At 38.3% G+C, this 21,153-nt stretch overlaps 1 protein-coding gene across 1 annotated transcript in view; it reads right to left on the reverse strand.

The window, feature by feature from the left end:
- LOC124803257 (dynein axonemal heavy chain 1-like) overlaps nt 1–21,153 on the reverse strand; it is an 866,140-nt gene that overhangs the window by 21,431 nt on the left and 823,556 nt on the right. The window contains exons 52-53 of the mRNA XM_047264440.1: nt 15,760–16,028; nt 3,916–4,142 (exon numbers count right to left, since the gene is read on the reverse strand). Of these exons, the coding sequence (XP_047120396.1) occupies nt 3,916–4,142; nt 15,760–16,028 (496 nt within the window). The remainder of the gene's footprint in view (nt 1–3,915; nt 4,143–15,759; nt 16,029–21,153) is intronic.

A 21,153-nucleotide genomic window follows, 5' to 3' on the forward strand; every position in this document is an offset into this window, starting at 1 on the left:
TGAAATTTGTTATTAACAACCAAACCCAATTCAAATATAATAGCAGTGTGCATAACTACAATACTAGGAGAAAGGATGATCTTCACTACACAAGATTAAATCTAACTTTGGCACAGAAAGGGGTGAATTATACTACCACTAAGGGCTTTGTTCACTTAACAAATAGTATCAAAAGTCTGACAGATAACCAACAAGTATTTAAGAAGAAATTAAAAGAATTTCTGAATGACAACTCCTTCTACTCCATAGAGGAATTTTTAGATATAAATTAAGAAAAAAAAAGAAAAAAACCAAACAATAAAATTTTAAAAAAAGTTGTTATATTAACTTAATTATGTTGTTAAATTAACTTAATTATGTCATGTATTGGAAGATTTGACTCGTTCCACATCATTACGAAATATCGTATTCATGATCCATGGAACTAGTATTAATCTAATCTAATCGTTCTCTAAGTCTACAAATGCTATAAATGTAGGTTTGCCTTTCCTTAACCCATGTTGTAAGAGAAGTTGTAGGGTAAGTATTGCCTCCAGAAACCAAACTGATCTTCCCCAAGGTCAGCTTCTACCAGTTTTTCCATTCTTCTGAACTGAATCCATGTTTGTATTGTGCAGCCATGACTTATTAAACCAATAGTTCAGTGATTTTCACACCTGTCAGCACCTGCTTTCTTTGGAATTGGAATTATTATATTCTTCTTGAAGTCTGAGGGTATTTTACCTGTCTCACACATCTTGCTCACCAGATAGAAGTGTTTTGTCATGGCTGACTCTCCCAAGGCTATCTATCAGTAGCTCTAACGGATTTTGTCTGCTCATGGGGTCTTGTTTCAATGTAAGTCTTTCAGTGCTTTATCAAATCTTCACACAGTATCATGTCTCCCTTCTCATCTTCCTCTACGTCCTCATCCATTTCCATTACAATGCCCACAAGTACATCTCCCTTGTATAGCCTGTCTATATACTCCTCCTATCTTTGTTTTCCCTTCTTTGCTTAGGACTAGTTTTCCATCTGAGCTCTTGACATTCATACATGTGGTTCTCTTTTCCCCAAAGGCCTCTTTAATTTTCCTGTAAGCAGTACCTATCTTACCCCTAGTTATATATGCTCCTACATTCTTACATTTGTCCTCTAGTCATTCCTGCTTAGCCATTTTGCACTTCCTGTCGATCTCATTTTTAAACATTTGTATTCCGTTTTGCCTGCTTCATTTATTGCATTTTTATATTCTCTCCTTTCCTCAATTAAATTCAACATCTCCTATGTTATCCAAGGATTTCTTCAAGCCCTTGTCTTTTTACCTACTCGATCCTCTGCTGCCTATTTCATCTCTCAAAGCTACCCATTCTTCTTCTGTTGTATTGCTTTCCTGTGTTCTTGTCAGTCATTCCCTAATGCTACCTCGGAAACTCTCTACAACCTCTGGTTCTTCCAGTTTATCCACATCCCATCTCCTTAAATTCCTGCCTTTTTGCAGTTTCTTCAGTTTTAATCTGTAGTTCACAACCAATACATTGTAGTCAGAGTCCATATCTGCCCCTGGAAATGTCTTACAATCTACAATTTGGTTCCTAAATATCTGCCTAACCATTATATAATCAATCTGAAACCTTCTAGTGTGTCACATGTCTCTTCCACTTATACAACCTTCTCTCATGATTTTTAAACCAAGCGTTTGCTTTTATTAAATTAAGCTGTGTGCAAAATTCTACCAGACGGCTTCTTCTTTCATTCCTTTCCCTCAGTCCTTATTCCCCTACTATATTTCCTTCTCTTCCTTTTCCTACCATTAAATTCCATTTCCCCATGACTATTAAATTTTTGTCTCCCTTAACCATCCGAATAATTTCTTTTATCTGGTCATACACTTCCTTAATCTCCTTCTCACGTGCAGAGCTATTTGGCATATAAACTTGTACTACTTTGGTGGGTGTGGGCTTTGTGTCTATTTTGGCTACAATAATGCATTCACTTTGCTGTTCATAGTAACTTATCTGGATTCCTATTTTTTTATTCATTATTAAACCTACTCCTGCATATTCGTATTTGATTTTGTATTCATAACCCTGCATGCACTTGGCCAGAAGTCCTGTTCCTTCTGCCGCCTAACTTCACTAATTTTAACTTATTCATTTAACGTATTCATTTCCCTTTTTAAATTTTCTAACTAGCAGCCCAATTAAGGGATCTGACATTTCACACTCTGATTCATAGAATGTATAATGGATTATACTGTAAATGATGAAAGTATGTGAATGCAGCTTGCCGCTAACTTGGTGTAATGTTTTGTCTGTAAAGACGTGTATTTGTTGCCTTTATGATTCCTTCACTCTCACACATAAATCTGTACCGTAAAGTAAGGGCCTCCTGTTTTGTCTTTAGGCTGATCCGTGATAAGACAGGCAAACATTTTTCTAATGGAGGATTCTGAGTATTTTCTCTAATTTCATTCACTCTCTCTCTCTCTCTTTTCTCTGTACGATTTTTAAATATAATATTTCATTACGTGAAATCAGCACAATAGAATCTCTGGTGGAGCCCTTCGTCTTAATATTCAGCGGCTGGCTTGCTGTAAAAGATCTTTATATCTATTATTATTGTTAAGCGCTGCATTCAGTTGGGAAAATCGATCGTTTGAACAATTCATTCATTTTATGACAGATTTAGAATTTCAGATGTGTCCGAAGCCTTTTTGGACGATTTTATAAAATCTCGGTGATTGCAGGCTCTCTTCGTCACAACTGAAACTTCCCCACTAATTACAGGGCCAAGACAATCATCAATGATTCAGACAGAGAACTCATTCGTCATTCACTCTAGAATAAAAGGGTCACAAACCTTATTTCTGAGGAAAATTGTATATTCAATCCATCTCCATTACATGTTCCGTTTTCTGTTGATTCCCAGTCTTACTTAATTTGCATTTACAATTTTTCTCTCTCTTTAAATAACCCGCTAGTGGCACAAACGTTAATAGCTCGCTTTAGCGAGAAGAAAAGCAAATATGTCTCTTTTAGCAACCCGACAATCTTCCAACAGATACTTCCGAAGCTGTCCTAGTTATCCGTCTATAATAACCATGGAGAATACATATATGTATCTCTGTTCTTCCAAAGAATAAACGTACTAGAAAAATACCTTGGCGTCGACGAGCTGTCGGCGCATATATTACTAGAAAATCCGATCAGATACTTTTCAAAAGTGAATAAATATGGATGATTTGATTGACCATTATTAATTATTGCGTGGTAGAGGGTAATTTTCCGTGGGGAGATTACAAATTCCAGTTTCATTTCTTCTGATCACAACATCCCCCTGCACAGTTCCACTCGGAGATCCGAATGGGGGACTATTTTACTTCTGGAATATTTTACCCACTTAGCAGCATGGAATGTGGGTGTTATCCTCTATGACATGCTGAATTGTGAAGAATGTTTTAAAAATGTAACATATCTCTGAATGTAAAATTTTGATTGCTTTCTAGGGGGTACTGTAAAACATAATATTACTACAAAAAATTTTACAGGCACATCACAAAGAAGGACAACATACACAAGTAGCTGAGACAAAATAATAAGGGTCCCAACATAAAATGAGCTCTGCATACTACAAACTTACAGTCTGCAGCATTATACAGTTGCATAAGATAAAAGTCATTTGAAGTAGACCTCTTTACAGTTTGGAGACTGAGTGCCATAAGAAAATTAATTGGAAATTTGGTACATGAGTGTTTACTTGCAAACAAACAGCAAGCAAACTCTGCAGGGACATAAAGGATTAACAACTGAATCTTTATTCATCTTTAGTATTGTTAGAAGTTTCAAGCAGTTGATAAGGTGCTATATTATAACCAAATTGTCACTACAATAAAAATTAGTGTACAGTAGGTAAAGCAATCAGAAATCACAGTACCTAGAGGCTTGAGGGAGGGATAAGCCTTGCTGGACCACATAGAAGGTACTATATTTGTGTAGAGGCTGTAGGCCATATTTTCTAGTGCTTCAGACATCACAACAAGGCCTTTCAGAGCTCGAAGCAGTTCTTGTAGACTTGAATGGATTACTTTCAGCAGACGATTAAATCGAATGACTTCCTGCACTAATACTGTGTTTAGCGATTCCTCATACAGCACTGGATACCTGCAAAATAATAGGCAATGTAAGTATAATCTGAAAACTAAACACAATTTAATTTTTTTTGTTTTTTGTTATGTGATACAGGATTTTTTTTAAAAAAAGTTCGATATTCTTACAAGAGGAAGTTCTGGTCAAAAATACAAAGAAGTCCTTTAAACCTATGCCTGGAAACAGATGATTGTTGAGATATGGGACCATTCTGTCCTACACTAGCCATCTGTCTGTTAACACCAAAGCAGCTGTTCAATGGGGTTACCACTCATTCTTATAATCCTTGAACCCTCGTTCTCAAAGAATTACGAACTTGTCTGAACATCCCTGACAGCCTTCAGATTGAATCACATGGATAGGAAACACAATTCTGTAACATTTGCATGTTTCTGAAGTGTGCAGAATAAACCAATGTCTTTAAATGTGCTCATAGCCATAAATCAAAGATATTATGGTTAGGTGACTGGGGAGCCCATACAAATGGACCTCCTTAACTAATCTGTTACTCTTTAAATGACTGTGTTAGGTGCAGTCATATGAGACTCAAAAATTGGGTTTTGCCACCCTGTGCATACACCGCACCTGCTTTCTTCCAGCACAGGCAGTGTTACACGATTATTGTAATCATATCCCACTACATGTGAATTCCACTTCATTCATAAATAAAGTAAAAGCTGTGCATGGTATTTGCAGGGCTGAGCCCCTCCACATTCAGCCACCATACTTCACAGTAAGCTTAGGGGGTCAGGAACAGCCTCTGCCTCATCTCAGAGGTTGTTTATAAATAGTCATGGTACTGTGAACAGCCAAGCTACCAGCAGACACCACAGCATCCAGAGACAACAGCCTTTTCATTATGTGATATGTAAGTCACAGCACACAGTGCTGAGGCCATGCGTCTACTTACATCTGCACAGTCACCTTTCCACGTGACTCCATGGATGTGTCCTTCCATAGTTATCTACTTAGGTTTGCGACCCAAATTTTGAAAGACAGTTACACTCTGGGCTTGAACAGACCCACAGCCACTTGAAGTCTCTGCTATGAGTTCTGCAATGGACCCCACCATGCCTGACACTCCAGCTGCTGCCAAGGTGTTGTGCTGTTGTGAGCCACATTCACCACTACAGTCCCACTAGTGGCTACTGAGGGGACTGCATTACACAGTTTGCCTATGAGCTCATTGCCCCAAGGGGTCGAGGCATTAAGGCACTTTGCCGCTCATCTGTGGACTGCCTACAAGCTCTCAGACTCATAGTACTGTGTTGTTATTAATCTTCCCTGCTCCTCAAGACAATGCTGCTCTCAAGTTTTATAGACATCATACTCAGAAGTTGTATTTAGTACGGTTCTTGTAATAAATAGTTGTTACTGTATACTGTGTGTCTCTGTTCAGCAGGTCTCACTCTTCAGTAACAGGATACTCCAATGGTGATGAGTCTGTTTCTCACATGTGTTAACAATGTGTTTTACTGTCATCTTCTCTCCTTTCATCCGCCATAATCTTCAATGGCAGTGAGGCAAATGGTTTTGTGTTTCTGTATTCTTCAAGTGTGTTTTAGTGTTTCTCACCATGTATTAGTTCATTTTGCTGGGGCAGGGCATTTTGTTTTTGAAGGTTGTTCAAGTGGTTTTCAACTGGCTTGATTTTGCTTGTGCACTAGTTTGTTCTGTGGGGCAGCATCTTCTTGCTTCTTATGTTGTTATAGTCTGCATGCAGTGGTGTTCATCACATTTCATGCATGCATCAGTGTTCATTGCATTCTGTGATTTTCTCAGTCTATGCATGTTCAACAAGTTTCTTAGTACTTGTTGTCTTTCTGCATAGTTCGTTCAAGTGTTGCACATGTGTGAATTCTCTAAACTGATGCTTTTGGTCTGCACTGATTTCAATGGCTATTTTTGTACTCTGGTGGAAATTCAATAATTTGTTGGCAGTGTATTTTCATGTAAGGTTTCTGGTTTATTGCGCCAGTACTATCATTGGAGCTGTCTTTGATTGAAGTCCTTCAGTTACAGGGTCAGCAGATTCAGATACTGCTTCAGAGCATAACAGGCCAACAGCTGCTTGAAGTCTCTGCTATGAATTCCATAAGTTCTCAAGCTGTGCAAACATCATTTCAGAAGTTTAGGGACTAATTACAGAGACAAACAAAAAGAAAAAGAACTGAGTAATGACTCAACAACCAACTCCACTAAGTACTGGCAGCTCTCAATACTAGTAAAAAGAACCATATCTCAGAAAGTATTAATTTCTGGAAAAACGTTTCAGAATAAAATGACTCCATGTATATCCTTCCCACCAACTCCACAGAGAGGGAAAATTTTGAGCTTAAAAGCAGTAAACCGAAGAAGCTAGACATGAAATCATCTTATCACAAGGATCCATTCATGTCTTACGGTGAGGATTTTATGACAGAATTAAAAATATGTTTGAATGAATAATCAGCTCCTTTTGTCCGTCCCTCAATTTCTTCAACTTGACTACCAGACTGTAGACTGTGAGGGAGAAACTCAAATGTTAAAATAGTTCTCATCTTTCAGTCACATATGAATGGATATTAAAACTGTGTGTACAAGGCACTTATATGTGCATTTGCCTTCAAGAGACACATTTTATGGCTATATACGACATAATCTTGATCTGCAATGATATAACCTTCATATAAAGGACAAACTTTAGTGTCAAGGAGGCAAAGGACTGTGTGGCTATTCTTGCAAATTGGACAGCCATATAGCAAGTAGTGTACTTTCATTCTGGGTGAGGGATAAATTGCAGTGTACCGAATGTGTACTTAGGGGAAAGTGTTTTCACTTTCTTCTTTTTATCAGCTGTAGCAATGAGTACCCCACAGTGTAAAACGGAAAACATAAAAATATAAAATAAAATAGCAAATATAATTTAAAAATAAATACATAAAAACAGGGTATCTGTATTAGAATGAATGTCATTATTAGTTGTAGGCATGTAATGCCATCTACATCTACATCCATACTTCAAAAACCAGTGGGTCAAAGCCAGATATGACAAGAGCACATAAAGCAGAGACCCCATATAAAAACCAATTTAAGACATACAATGTGAGGTTTTCATACCCAAGATGGCTGTCTCAGACACCAGTCTATGTACATCATTATCTCATGACTAACTGGACAGAGATAAATGTAAATGACAAGATATTGTCTGTGTGTAGAATAGTGTTTTTATGTTCTGTGCTCTAATGTAAAGTTAGAGAGCAAAAATGGCAGAAGAAACATTACACAAAAGTATTAAAATGATACTCAAACTTTACTGCCTCATTACATGATACATTTTTTTCTGTCTTAATAATTCTGCTCTGGACCCTAACGATCCTATTTTCCAAAAGTGTGGTACAATGTCATCCACCCTCCACATTTAAGTTTCCTTCAAACACCTCACACCCTAAGATTCTGAAACAAATAAATCTCAAGAATATTGGACAGTAGTTTTGTTGATCACTTCTGCTACCCTTCTTGTGGACTGGTGTGACCTGTGGTTTCTTCCAGCTACAGGGCATGGTTTTTGATTGAGGGATGTATGATAAATTATAGGTAAAAGAGTGGATAACTCAGCCACAAATTTGGTATAGAATCTGACAGGGATTTCATTGAGCCCTAGAGCTATGCTTACTTCTAACAAGCTATGTTTACTTCTAACAATATCAGCTGTTTCTCAATTCCACTGACACTAATACCCATTCCACTTAGCTTTTCTGAGGTACAAGGGTTAAATTGGGGTAACTCTACTGTGTTTTCCTTTGTGAAGGTTCAAATGGCTCAAATGGCTCTGAGCACTACGGGACTTAACTTCTAAGGTCATCAGTCCCCTAGAACTTAGAACTACTTAAACCTAACTAACCTAAGGACATCACACACATCCATGCCCGAGGCAGGATTCGAACCTGCGACCGTAGCGGTCACGCGGTTCCAGACTGTAGCGCCTTTAACCACTTGGCCACACCGGCCAGCCTTTGTGAAGGAACATTTGAAAATGGAGTTAAGCATTTATGCTTTTGCTCTGCTATACTCAATTTCAGTTCCTGTCTCATCCATAAGTGACTAACCTTGGTGCAACTAACAGCCTTCAAATATGAAAATAATTTCTTTAAGTTTTGTGAAAGATCAATTGACAGTATTCTGCTACGGCAGTCACTGAACGCTTCACATATTATTCTCTGTACAGCCAAATGTGTTTCTTTATAGTAACTGCCTCTCATAATGGATCCCTCCCATCATGAACTGTTTGACTAGCTTTGTATCTACCCAGTGCTTTATCACTCATTCTTTAAAACTTGAGCCATAGTTCCTGTACATCCTTCTGGCCTGAGGTAAGAGTATCAAGTTCCTCATTGAGAAATGAAATTACTGCTTCTTTAAACCTTTCTACTTGTTTCAGTTGCCTCTTGTACTTTGGTAATCATTGTCGCTACAACTGCCTTATAGTAACTAATATCAGTTTTTACATGGGCATTCTCAAAGTGATTAAGTCTATCTGTTACTGTTAGATCCAATATATTTACATCATGAGTGGGCTTCTGAACAATCTGTTCTAGCAAATTCTCAGAAAATGCATTTAGTAATGTTTGACAGGATGCTTTGTCATGCCCACCACTGACAAAAAACTTTCAAACATCCTAGTTGATTGATGGATGACTTAAATCTCCTCCGAGGAGTATAGTATGATTGTGTAACTTACATACTACTGAACTTAGGTTTTCCCTAAATATATCAGTTATATCTGATGTACATCTAGTGCTCAGCAGAAGGATCCAATTATAAGTAATTGCCCAGCCTTGAGCCTGAGTCTTGGCCAGACAATCTCATACACAGTTTCAGTTTCTAGCTAGGTGGATTTGAGTTTCTTGTCTGCTGTGACAAATACATCATCTTCATTTCCCATTAGTCAATCTTTTTTATACAAGCTTCAGTTTTCAATAAAAATCTCACCGCTATCAATTTTGAGTTTTACCATTTTCTGTACCTTGTACTGTGTGCCCTCCACTCCTTTTTAAAATAGGTCTCAAAGTCTGACACACTATTCCAAACGCTTCAGTTGTTAATCACTATGAGTTTATACTCTTACCTGTAGTGTCATTTCTTTGGACCTTATACTGCACATCCAGGTCCCCTACAGACTGACTAGAGTGCCCCTAATCTACGAAACCCTTGCATGCAACCCACATCTGGGTAATAATCTCTGATGATTAGTGTACATCTGTCCCATTTAGGGAGATTGTACAGCTCTCAGACCTATGACAGAAGTCCATGAACTCACAGGCTAGTTTGCCACAGAATTTTCAAAGTCTCTGGTTCAGTCCTTCCACTCAACTCAGAACCAGAGGGCCACAATCAGTTCTGTGGACATTGCTGTAGGTTGTCAGTTTTTGTTGTAACTTTGTGAGCAGGGCTGGCACACACAACCTTGTCTGGCAGCTGCTGAAATAACTCAAGCATGACCTCAGAGCCCAGACAACAGGAATTGTTTGTCCCACTGCACACAGCATTCTGCAGTTAGCTGCACCCTTTTCCCTCAGCCACTGCCAGAGCAGCCTCTTCAACATTTTGAATGAGTCTCTAGGCATGCACATTAGGTACACCTAGTTTTCCTTCCCATTCCTTTCTGGCATTTCTGTAAAGGGTGCCATTATTTTGCAAATGTCTGAAGTACTGATGATTAATAGGCCATTGTCATTTTGTGTTTACTTCCTCTTGGCACCATATAGTTAGCTGGTTGGTTGCTAGTTTGATTGGTTGGTTGGTGGTTGAAGGACTAAACTGTGAGGTTATCAGTCCCTTTTTGACACAGCAGGTTTTAAAACAGGTGAAGTGAGCCTACCTGGCTTAGGTTCTGTTTTGGAAGAAGATGGCACAACAAATGTGTTGAATTGGGGGATGGATAAAATACCCAGAGTTATCCATGGTTCTGTCTCCCCTATACAGGGTGCCTATCCTACCACAGACACAACACTTATGAGCAAGTGGACAATTAGTGACAGATCCTGTATGTCCTATAGAGTACAGTATGCCTACTGTAAGCCCACAGTCAACTATCTGTCCCACTGATGACGTGATTTTGTCTCTTAGGTTCACTCACTGTGACTGGTTAGTGGTATGCTTTGCTTCAAACAAAACCACACTACTACCTGCCCATACTTGTCCAACTAGACTCTAAGAGCTGTAACTGACAAAACAGGAAACTAATGAACTGATACCGACATATTACAAACTATTTGATATCTGTCCATACAGGATTAAAACTTATTATGTGATACAAAGAAACTGTATTATGTCAAATAATAATTATGCCAACCACAGTGGTAGCACCGGTTCCCGTTAGATCACCAAAGTTAAGTGCTGTCAGGCTTGGCTAGCACTTGGATGGGTGACCATCCATGTTTATCAAGTGCAGTTGGCAAATGAGGTGCACTTAGGCCTTGTGAGCCCAATAGAAGAACTACTTGAGTGAGAAGTGGCTGTTCAGGTCAGGAAAACTGACAACAACCAGAAGAGTGGTGTGCTGACAACGTGCCCCTCCATATCTACAAGCACTGATGCCTACTGTCTGAGGATGACAGGGTGGTCAGTCAGTACCACTGGGCCTCCTGAAGCCTGTTCAGAAGAAGTTTAATGATTATGACAAAATATGTATAACTCTGATTTGAGATGTGGATACGTATTTTGACATTGTACATAACTAAAAGTGGTACACTAACAAAATGTGATACATTGTTAGGTACTGCTTGTTTAATTATATTTTGATGAAACCAAACACTTCTTGTAAAAATCAAATGTAATTATGAATAAAACTTGGCAAAATAATTCTCAATGTATGTTCGCAAATGTTTGGGCTTAACAACAGAAGAAAATTTCATAAAATACCACAATTAAACTAAAAATAACAAATTATGAGAAAAAGGGTTCGATTTTAAAAATATTGACATGTCATTATTAATAAACAGAAAGCTAGAATGTAATGCCAAATGAAAAAATCATGTAAAATTAATGTTAAGTAACAGAGTTGTAATAAATTTTGTAACAATGATAAGTACTGATTTGATTTTTTTGTTTGTGCATTTCTCATAGGCAGAATTTAGTGAATTAAAAATAAGTGTCCAGACTGGTTTGGAAAATCAGAAAGCTTGGAGGATAAAAAACTGAGTACTGAGTAAAACTAATAGTTGTGTGGCACTCCAGCATGTAGTGATAGTGTATGTTAGACAACACACGGCTACGGAGTACACAACATACTTTATTTTATAGAAACTCTATATATACAAGGATACATGACATAACACACTTCTGTCACAGAATGGAATGAACTGCTATCATCAACCAAGAGAGATAAGACTGGGAGTCGTTTCCTCTAACCAGCAATGCTAATGTTCCCACATAGCCGCCCCCCCGCCCCCTCCGCCCCCCCTCCCCAGCTGGTAAGGGTGGTCCGGTGCAGGGTATAGAGATGATAGTCATGGAAATATGTGTGTGTGTGTATGTGTGTGTGTGTGTGTGTGTGTGTGTGTGTGTGTGTGTGTGTGTGTGTGGACAGTGCGGCCCACACAGCATTTGACATTTGAGGGGGACGTGGGGGAAGATGTTTCCCCCCGTATGTGTGCTTCAGGTGGGTCTGCGAGGAGCTTGCTGTCTGGAGGGGGTCCTGGAGATGGCCAGGTGGCCATCATCAGTGAAATATGTGTGCAGAGTTGAAATTATTAGGTAAGGTGAGAACTACATATAAATGATGTACCAGAGACTCAGGTGAGACCGTGCAATCATGTGGGCCCCTGTGGCTACCAGCTCATTGTCTGTAACTGTGAGGCTAAGATCCTTTTGGTGAAAGCAGCAGATGTGGAATAGTGTCTGGAAAGGAAGGGATGAAGTCACAGGAGAGGGAGGGCTGGGAGTAGGGCGGCAAGCCACTGTGATGGTAGAGCCTGTATCAGGGGGCTCGTCGATGAGATGCCAGGCAGGTTTCAATTGCTGATGGAGACCATGACTGGCTTACTATACAGCATATGTGTTGGGGATGTATTGGAGAACTCTATGTGGGCCCAAGAATGGGGGCTGTAGTGTGGCATGGACAGTGTCATCACACAGCATGACTTGGTCACATGTGGCTGGATTCAAGAATTTTAGGAAGGGTATGAGGGGAGGGGTGGGTGTACATGAAGGTTGGCAATGTGACACCAAACACTATTAACCAAAGGTTGGCACAGGGGGATGGTTGGAAAAGACTAATCACCGGGGAGGGACAGTGTCTCACCATATAAAATCTCAGCTAGTAGGTATGCACCATGTGGACACCCAGCAGCACCCACTGGAATGTGTTGGACCAGTCACCCTGCTGGATAAACACGGCCTTTAGGTTGCGCTGCCAACTCCAACAGTTGATGCTGACATCACAGTTACAGATAGTCTGTGTAAACCAGTTATCTTGGCCACTGATGCAGCATATGTATAGATCGTGATAACCTCTTTAGCATCAACTGAGAAGATAGCATACTGAAGTGCTGAAACTGGTAGCTACACAACAAATAAGATCATAAGAATGGCTGTAGGCATTTCATTTTCTTACACATTTTTTGTTTCCCCTTCAAGTCATCTGGCAAGGTTCCCCATTTTCATTTCCTGTGCTGCATCATTTCTTAAATTGTCTAGTCAATCTGTCAAATATATCTTTTACTGTCATTGTTATCTTTCATTTAACTGTAAAGTTTGATGATGTTGAATATGTCAAAGGACTTTTATTTTCCAATGAGCTACTTGCCAGAATATAGTTCATGATGTTTTTGTGTCAATGGTTTCCAGTATAGTAGAATTTTGTTTATGAAATTTTTATAGTAATTATGAAGCTTGTTGCATTCATGATTATGGATGTATTTTTGGATTTTCAGTTTTTATACACACTTTGCAGACAATACATAAAACATTGCCTTTTCCCACACATGTTGGGAACTGTTCACTCCATAACAATAAAATTAATTTAGAAAAATTTATGTGCTTGGTTTACTAGTAGTCTGTATATAATTGTCACATGGTGTGTTTTAAATTACTAATTATCTTGTCAAACACTCACAGTCTTTGTGAGTTATTTGCTTTGGAAAACAGGGTCATGAGATACATGACTCTAGTTTCCATCTTTATTCTTCTGAGTTGCATCAGTTGTTTAACATCGTACCTATTTGTCTCAATGTAATAAGGATGTGAGCAAAATAATAGTTTTTCTTCAAACCCATATACCATATCTGACTAATCTGCATTGACAATATGAGAATAGGTAATGATGTTATCAAGAACAATTACTTACGCTATGTGTTGACTGAAGATTAGGATTTTTATAATGTGCATATAAAATGCCAAATCACAGTTGTTTTGCCAGTATGATGATATTTACAAATATTTTATTTGCACCAGTATAGGATTTTGTATGTCCTTTATTTGCTTTTCACCATTAGTGTAAATTAAAGGTCAGAAAAAAGTAATTCTGCGTAAAACTTAAGGATGGAAGTAACTTCCACATTATGTGTCTGCCAAGTAACATAGCGCAATGAAAATCACACCATATATGAAAAGAACAGCTGTAATATATTTTATAGTACAAGAAGGTACCTGTAAGACATATGCAATAAGATAAAGAAAAATGACACACTGATTCAAAAACAATAATTGCACTGAAGTCACTGTCATTTATGATGGTTCCCTAGACATAATGAAAGGTGAGACATGGTTCTTAATAGGGTGTGTTAACACCATGTATGGCAATGCATGTTCTGGACATGCTCCCATGCTGACCAAAGGGTTTGTAAGATGTTCTTATGGTAGGGTGTTCCACTCCTCCACCAATGCAAAGGTGATAACTACTGAATGGTCGTTGGTGTATGCAGATGTGCTGCAATGTGTCTCCTTAATGCACCCAACATACATTCAATGGGATTTAAGTCAACAAAAGATCATCAGGTCAGTGCATTCAATGAATATCCTCTCATTCCAACAGCTCCTCCACTTGTACTGTTCAATGTGGTTGCACATGGTAATCCATAAAAATAAAGTCAGGACTGAATGCACCCCTGAAAAGAAACACAGGGGTATGGAGTACAATGTCACAGTAACATTTGGTAGTTAGTGTACCATTTTCAAAGATTTGGAGGTAAGTGCACCCATGCAAGATTACGCCTCCCAACATCAGAACACCCTGATCACATACGATAATGTTACTGGTGCATTACATGTTCCCACCTTTCACCATATCAGCATACATCCAGAATAACTACTCACACTGACTCTGCCTTCATCTCAGAAAAGCAAGTGGGCCACCCATCGTTGATCCAGACCTTATGCTCTTGGCAACAATGCAAATGGTGCTGCTGATGTGCAGATACCAAAATGAACACAAGGTACTGGTCAACAACTTAAGACATTACTCCCATGCAGCTGACAAGCCACTGTGGAATGTGAGATTATGTGCCTTGCTGTCCTGTTAAATGTGGATGCCACTGCACTGACTGTTTGACATGGGTACCTTCTTGCCTGTTGCACAATGTCATGATCATCTGCTACTGTAGCTGACCATGGTCTACCATCTCCTCTCCTTCAGGCAGCAGTGCCTGCAGTTTGGATGACTCCCCTTGTACATGAAACAATGCCATGAGCAATACTTCCTTTCCTACAGTCATCACACCTCATCCTCCTTCCAGTTTCTCGACAATTCTTCCCCATGGGAAGCCATCCAGATGTTGGATCCAGGCCATGTTGTAGTGAAGAACACCACCAGAGTCTACCATAACTGCTCCCTGACTGACACACACTGTCTTTTCCTATTAGTTCAATTACCTGTGTTGCGGGACCAGGCCTATTTGGTGTTATAGTTGAACTGATCTCATGGCATGTGACATCTGGCTTTCTGTGCATGACTAGGAGACCTCTGGCAACATGCTCCCACACTTTCACTCATTTCCACTGAGTTGTCAATATGTTATGTACTTTATCTATCCCATCCTTAAGTTTGGCACAGCAATGTATACATATTTTGATGGAAGTGCAGTTTTATAACTTAACATTTCTACTTCCGTTGTTGACATGTGGTGCTGTTGTACTGGTCTATAATAATGCAACAGCTGTTATAATGTGGTTGTATTGTTGTTATTTTTGGATATGTTACATGAGATGGAATGTTAAAACCTATAAGTACGTAAATGTTAATGTATGATTTTAAAATTACTAGTAAAGCAAACTCAGAAATCCTTCTAACTAATTTTGATGTTATGGACTGAGCAATTCCCACTATATGTGAGAAAAAGGCAATGTTCACACTAATTGCCTGCGATGTATCTTCATATTTTCTTTGTAATCAATAATTACATAATAAATTATCATGAAATGAAGTATTTCATATACAATAAGTTTCATCTCTATCTGTGATCAATGCTATTCCTGCAAAGTACACATCAAAAAGTATTTTTCATTCTTTCAAGCTATGGCATGAAATAGCTCAGGTCTTTTATTGTCAGGACATGTTAGTAAAAAGAGTTCTGCAATGTTCCTCAGATTGACGGAAACAGTCTCCCAAGGGTAAGACTTAGAAACACAATTCAAATTTTTCTTGCTTACTTACTTTTCTGATACATGAGACAGATTGAAAGGATGTGGAACTTGCTGCAGTACTGCTCTGGCACTGGACGAAGTTACTTCCTCTTGGCTCTGTGCTTCCCCTCCAACCACACGAGGCTGGAGAGCTAGTAATGTTGCTAGGCAGCTGTATGTCTCACTTTGTGCATAGCTGATATCTGCATTTGCATGAAGCCCGAAAAGTGCAGGATCATCATTCAGTGGTAACGTACGAATGTAATCTACATAGTCTGCAAGTAGTGCATCTGCAGGCAACTGTAGAATTTCATACAGGTTATATGAACTCATACATTTGCTTCTTGTGGAGAATAATAGGAGTTATTTACATGACAAGTAATAATTAATCAGAACAAGGCAAAAAGTATAGCTCTTAACTATAAATGATATTAACTGAATAAAAAATAAATAAATTGGAAATTAACTGAAAAGCATAGTAAAAAAGAAATATGATGAAATACTGCACACACTTTCCCAGTAACTTCAATAACATTCACAACACAACAGCCTGTAAAGTTTATAAATAATGTATATATTTATTTGGTGTCCTTTTGGTACTGGTCATTTTGAAAAGTGTTATTTAATACTCCTGTACTCTCATATTGTTAGGTTAGCAAGTTCCTGCACAATACAATTCAACTTGTAAAAATAAACATAACCCACTGTAGGATATAAATTTACTTTTTATTTGTTGCGCTAATGCTCAATTTCTACACAGCCATCGTTATCAACATCTACAAAACATCTCAACTACAGAAAAGTAAAATAAATAATATTTATAACAGTCTAAAGACCTTAAAAGCATGTTGTTGTTGTCTTCAGTCCTGAGACTGGTTCGATGCAGCTCTCCATGCTACTCTATCATGTGCAAGCTTCTTCCTCTCCCAGTACCTACTGCAACCTACATCCTTCTGAATCTGATTAGTGTACTCATCTCTTGGTCTCCCTCTACGATTTTTACCCTCCACACTCCCCTCCAATACTAAATTAGTGATCCCTTGATGCCTCAGAATATGCTCCACCAACCGATCCCTTCTCCTAGTCAAGTTGTGCCACAAATTTCTTTTCTCTCCAATTCTATTCAATACCTCCTCATTAGTTATGTGATCTACCCATCTAATCTTCAGCATTCTTCTGTAGCACCACATTTCAAAAGCTTCTATTCTCTTCTTGTCTAAACTATTTATCGTCCATGTTTCACTTCCATACATGGCTACGCACCATACGAATACTTTCAGAAATGACTTCCTGACACTTAAATCTATACTCGATGTTAACACATTTCTCTTCTTCAGAAACGCTTCCCTTGCCAGTGACAGTCTAAATTTTATATCCTCTCTACTTCGACCATCATCAGTTATTTTGTTCCCTAAATAGCAAAACTCATTTACTTCTTTAAGTGCCTCATTTCTTGATCTAATTCCCACAGCATCACCCTATTTAATTTGACTACATTCCATTATCCTCATTTTGCTTTTGTTGATGTTCATCTTATATCCTCCTTTCAAGACACTTTCCATTCCATTCAGCTGCTCTTCCAGGTCCTTTGCTGTCTCTGACAGAATTACAATGTCATCGGCGAACCTTAAAGTTTTTATTTCTTCTCCATGGATTTTAATTCCTACTCCAAATTTTTCTTTTGTTTCCTTCACTGCTTGCTTAATATACAGGCAGATTGAATAACATCGGGTATAGGCTACAACCCTGTCTCACTCCCTTTCCTACCACTGCTTCCCTTTCATGTCCCTCGACTCTTATAACTGCCATCTGGTTTCTGTACAAATTGTAAATAGCCTTTCGCTCCCTGTATTTTACCCCTGGCACCTTCAGAATTTGAAAGAGAGTATTCCAGTCAATATTGTCAAAAGCATTCTCTAAGTCTACAAATGCTAGAAACGTAGGTTTGCCTTTCCTTAATCTATTTTCTAAGATAAGTCGTAGGGTCAGTATTGCCTCATGTGTTCCAACAGTTCTACGGAATCCAAACTGATCTTCCCCAAGGTCGGCTTCTACCAGTTTTTCCATTCGTCTGTAAATAATTCGTGTTAGTATTTTGCAGCCATGGCTTATTAAACTGACAGTTCGGTGATTTTCACATCTGTCAACACCTGCTTTCTTTGGGATTGGAATTATTATATTCTTCTTGAAGTCTGAGGGCACTTTGCCTGTCTGATACATCTTGCTCACTAGGTGGTAGAGTTTTGTTAGGCCTGGTTCTCCCATGGCTGTCAGTAGTTCTAATGGAATGTTGTCTACTACCGGGGCCTTGTTTCAACTTAGGTCTTTCAGTGCTCTGTCAAACTCTCCACACAGTATTGTATCTCCCATTTCATCTTCATCTACATCCTCTTCCGTTTCCATAATATTGCCCCCTAGTACCTCACCCATGTATAGACCCTCTATATACTCCTTCCACCTTTCTGCTTTACCTTCCTTGCATAGAACTGGGTTTCCATCTGAGCTCTTGATATTCATACAAGTGGTTCTCTTTCCTCCAAAGGTCTCTTTAATTTTCCTGTAGGCAGTATCTATCTTACCCCTAGTGATATAAGCCTCTACATCCTTACATTTGTTCTCTAGCCATCCCTGCTTAGCCATTTTGCACCTCCTGTAGATCAATTGTTTAACATTTATTACACTGCTAATTTGAAGCATTGCTGTTGTTCTAGCCAACACAGATTACTCATCTGAAACTTGACTGTGGACTGACTGTCTCGGGAAAATCGGGCCCTTATATATCATCACAATAATAGGTGCTGAAACCACACATTGTTCAAAGTTAAATTTACAGAAATTATAATTAAAACTTAGCTCATTAAATTAACTGAGTACATCGAAATAATTGGTCTTTTTAACAGTTTCTTCTACTGCAAGAGTTAAGCCGATTTATTTAAAATTAATCAATATGATTACGCAACCAATACATTTGAGAAAACTGTTAATTATTTTGGAATTTATTTGGGGCTGGCTTTGCTAACATGTTTTTGAATAGAGCCAAATTGATACTTTCAGATTACTAGTATCTCATCTTCCAAATGCTTATAATTATTACAGAATTTATATTTGTAAGTCAACAATAGAATTTAAGTTATGAAACAATTACTGATTTCACCCTGTAATGAAAGATACTAACTAGGAATAGTCAAAATAAATTAGAACATCAATTACCTACATAAAACTAAGCACAAAATTAGATCTGGTGTTATATACTTTAAAACTGAGGACCAACCTTTCTCTTAAATGCAGATTAAACTCGCGTATTCTAATGGTAAATAGTTAAAAGTAACAAAACAAATTTAAGGAGGCAGATGGCAAAACAAGAAGGGAATTAAAATTATCCCAGCTTGCTTCATCACAACACTCATGACGACTGTCATGGATGAGAGATAATGGCCATGTGTGTGAGAGTTGCACAAACACGAAAAAGTGTGTGTGTGTGTGTGTGTGTGTGTGTGTGTGTGTGTGTGTGTGTGTTTCCTACTCTAGAAGATGACCATTTGGGAGAAAGCTCAGACATATAACAGTCTTCCTGTTGTACCTGCCTGTGACTCAATGTTTCCTTTATATGGTGAGTAGCAATCTACCCTTTTCATTACACTGTTGTTTACAAATGACAAAATTGTAACTTCAGTGTAAGGTACCATCCAATACTTACATATGCAGTAACATTATGCACTCTGTTGTATGAGATCAGACATGCAAATCAATGTGTCAGTCCACATGTGGAGCAACATTTTTCATTTTATTTGTTTTCAGACAAAGCCTATTATACCAGAGAGTCACAATTCAATGTTAGCATGCTCTGTATCAAATAAAACTGCAAAAACAGTAGAAAATGTGGAAGATTCAAGAATACAATAACTTGAGGGCAAACTTAACATCCTTATGGATAATGAACCACATATTACAAGTGAACTTCAAATAATACAGTGGTTAAATCAACATACAGAAGTTGTAATTAGCCTTTTTGATTATGTCAAAGAGAGATTTAAACATAACATGTAAGTAAATCATACTGAATATCAATGCATGTTTCCCCTCTGTCCCTATATATGTAAATGTGAAGATAAAGAGTAGATCAGCAGTGGCCAAGTGTATGAAAACATATAGTGAAAGATTATAAGCGTGAAATTCAAGATAACTTTAAAGACAAACTGAGGCTCAATCGTAACTTGTATTTAGCATTTATGGAGGAAAGTGAGGTGCTCTCTCCATTACAGTTTGATATGCTATATGAGGTGATACAGTATTATGCACATTATGTGATTGGGAAAATAGATAACCTAATTTTATTTAGCAAATGGCTTACACTGATTTGATATAATATAATATATAAAAATGATACTGAGACAAATCAAGCTGAGTATTCATTCCCATCTGCTATGTTTTCAGCCTTCCAAGATTTTCTAATTTTTTTTCCTAAACTATGATAATACAATATGATAGTGTACCCCAGTACACAGTGAGTGCTTAGTAATTCCAAATTCATAAATAAATGAAGTTCATTGCTCATTTCATAGTACTTGTTAATATAGTTGCAGTGATCTAATCAGCTAACTCAGAAACTTTGTTAATTATGAAATATTGTTAATTGAAAATGTTCATACAGTTTAATGAGTGGTGGGAAACATATTTTGGCATATTAACACCTATCACTGGAGGCCTATATCTCCAACTTTTCTGTAAGGTATCTAAAATTGTCTGAAATAGAGGTCTGTTGGGTGGCACACAGGAAAACATAACAGGAAACAGTTAACACTAGCTTTCAAGTTATTGCTTTTATCTAGTAAGAGAACACATATTCACACACACAACCATGCAGACATCCAAACATGCTAGTGGTAGTGGTGAGACTGATTACTGAATATTGATTATCAAAAGTAATTTCCTGGGTAGGTGGAGGTGGGTAGGGGGTAGGGAAAGACATGTGAAGCAAGGAGGGTGTAACAGGGCAGTGTGAGGCAGGTCTTTCGGAAGATGGCTCAGCAGCTGCACAGCAAACAAACAACTGTCATTTGTGCCAAAAAGTCTCTTCCACATGGCCTCCCATCTGTGGAGGCTCCATCTACAGTAGATAGCTGAAGTTGTCAAAATATTCTGATTCTAACAAAGAGATAGAGGGGCTGGCCAGTACTTACCTCAGCTCAGTACAGCCAATAGATACACAAAACAGAACAGAAAATTTATGTATCCTAGCTTTCGGAACTTTGTTCCTTCATCAGGGAGGAGAGAGGGGAAAAGAGGGGAAGAAGGGAAAGTGGAAGAAGGGAAAGTGGCTTCAATTACTCAGAACCCAGGTTATGAAGCAACGGGGGAAAGGTACACACGGAGGTTAGCAAAGATGGAGGCATGGGTGTCAGAGGGAAGCCAAAGATATTCTACT

This window comes from Schistocerca piceifrons, chromosome 6 (genome assembly GCF_021461385.2).
Source record: "Schistocerca piceifrons isolate TAMUIC-IGC-003096 chromosome 6, iqSchPice1.1, whole genome shotgun sequence".
NCBI lineage: Eukaryota > Metazoa > Arthropoda > Insecta > Orthoptera > Acrididae > Schistocerca > Schistocerca piceifrons.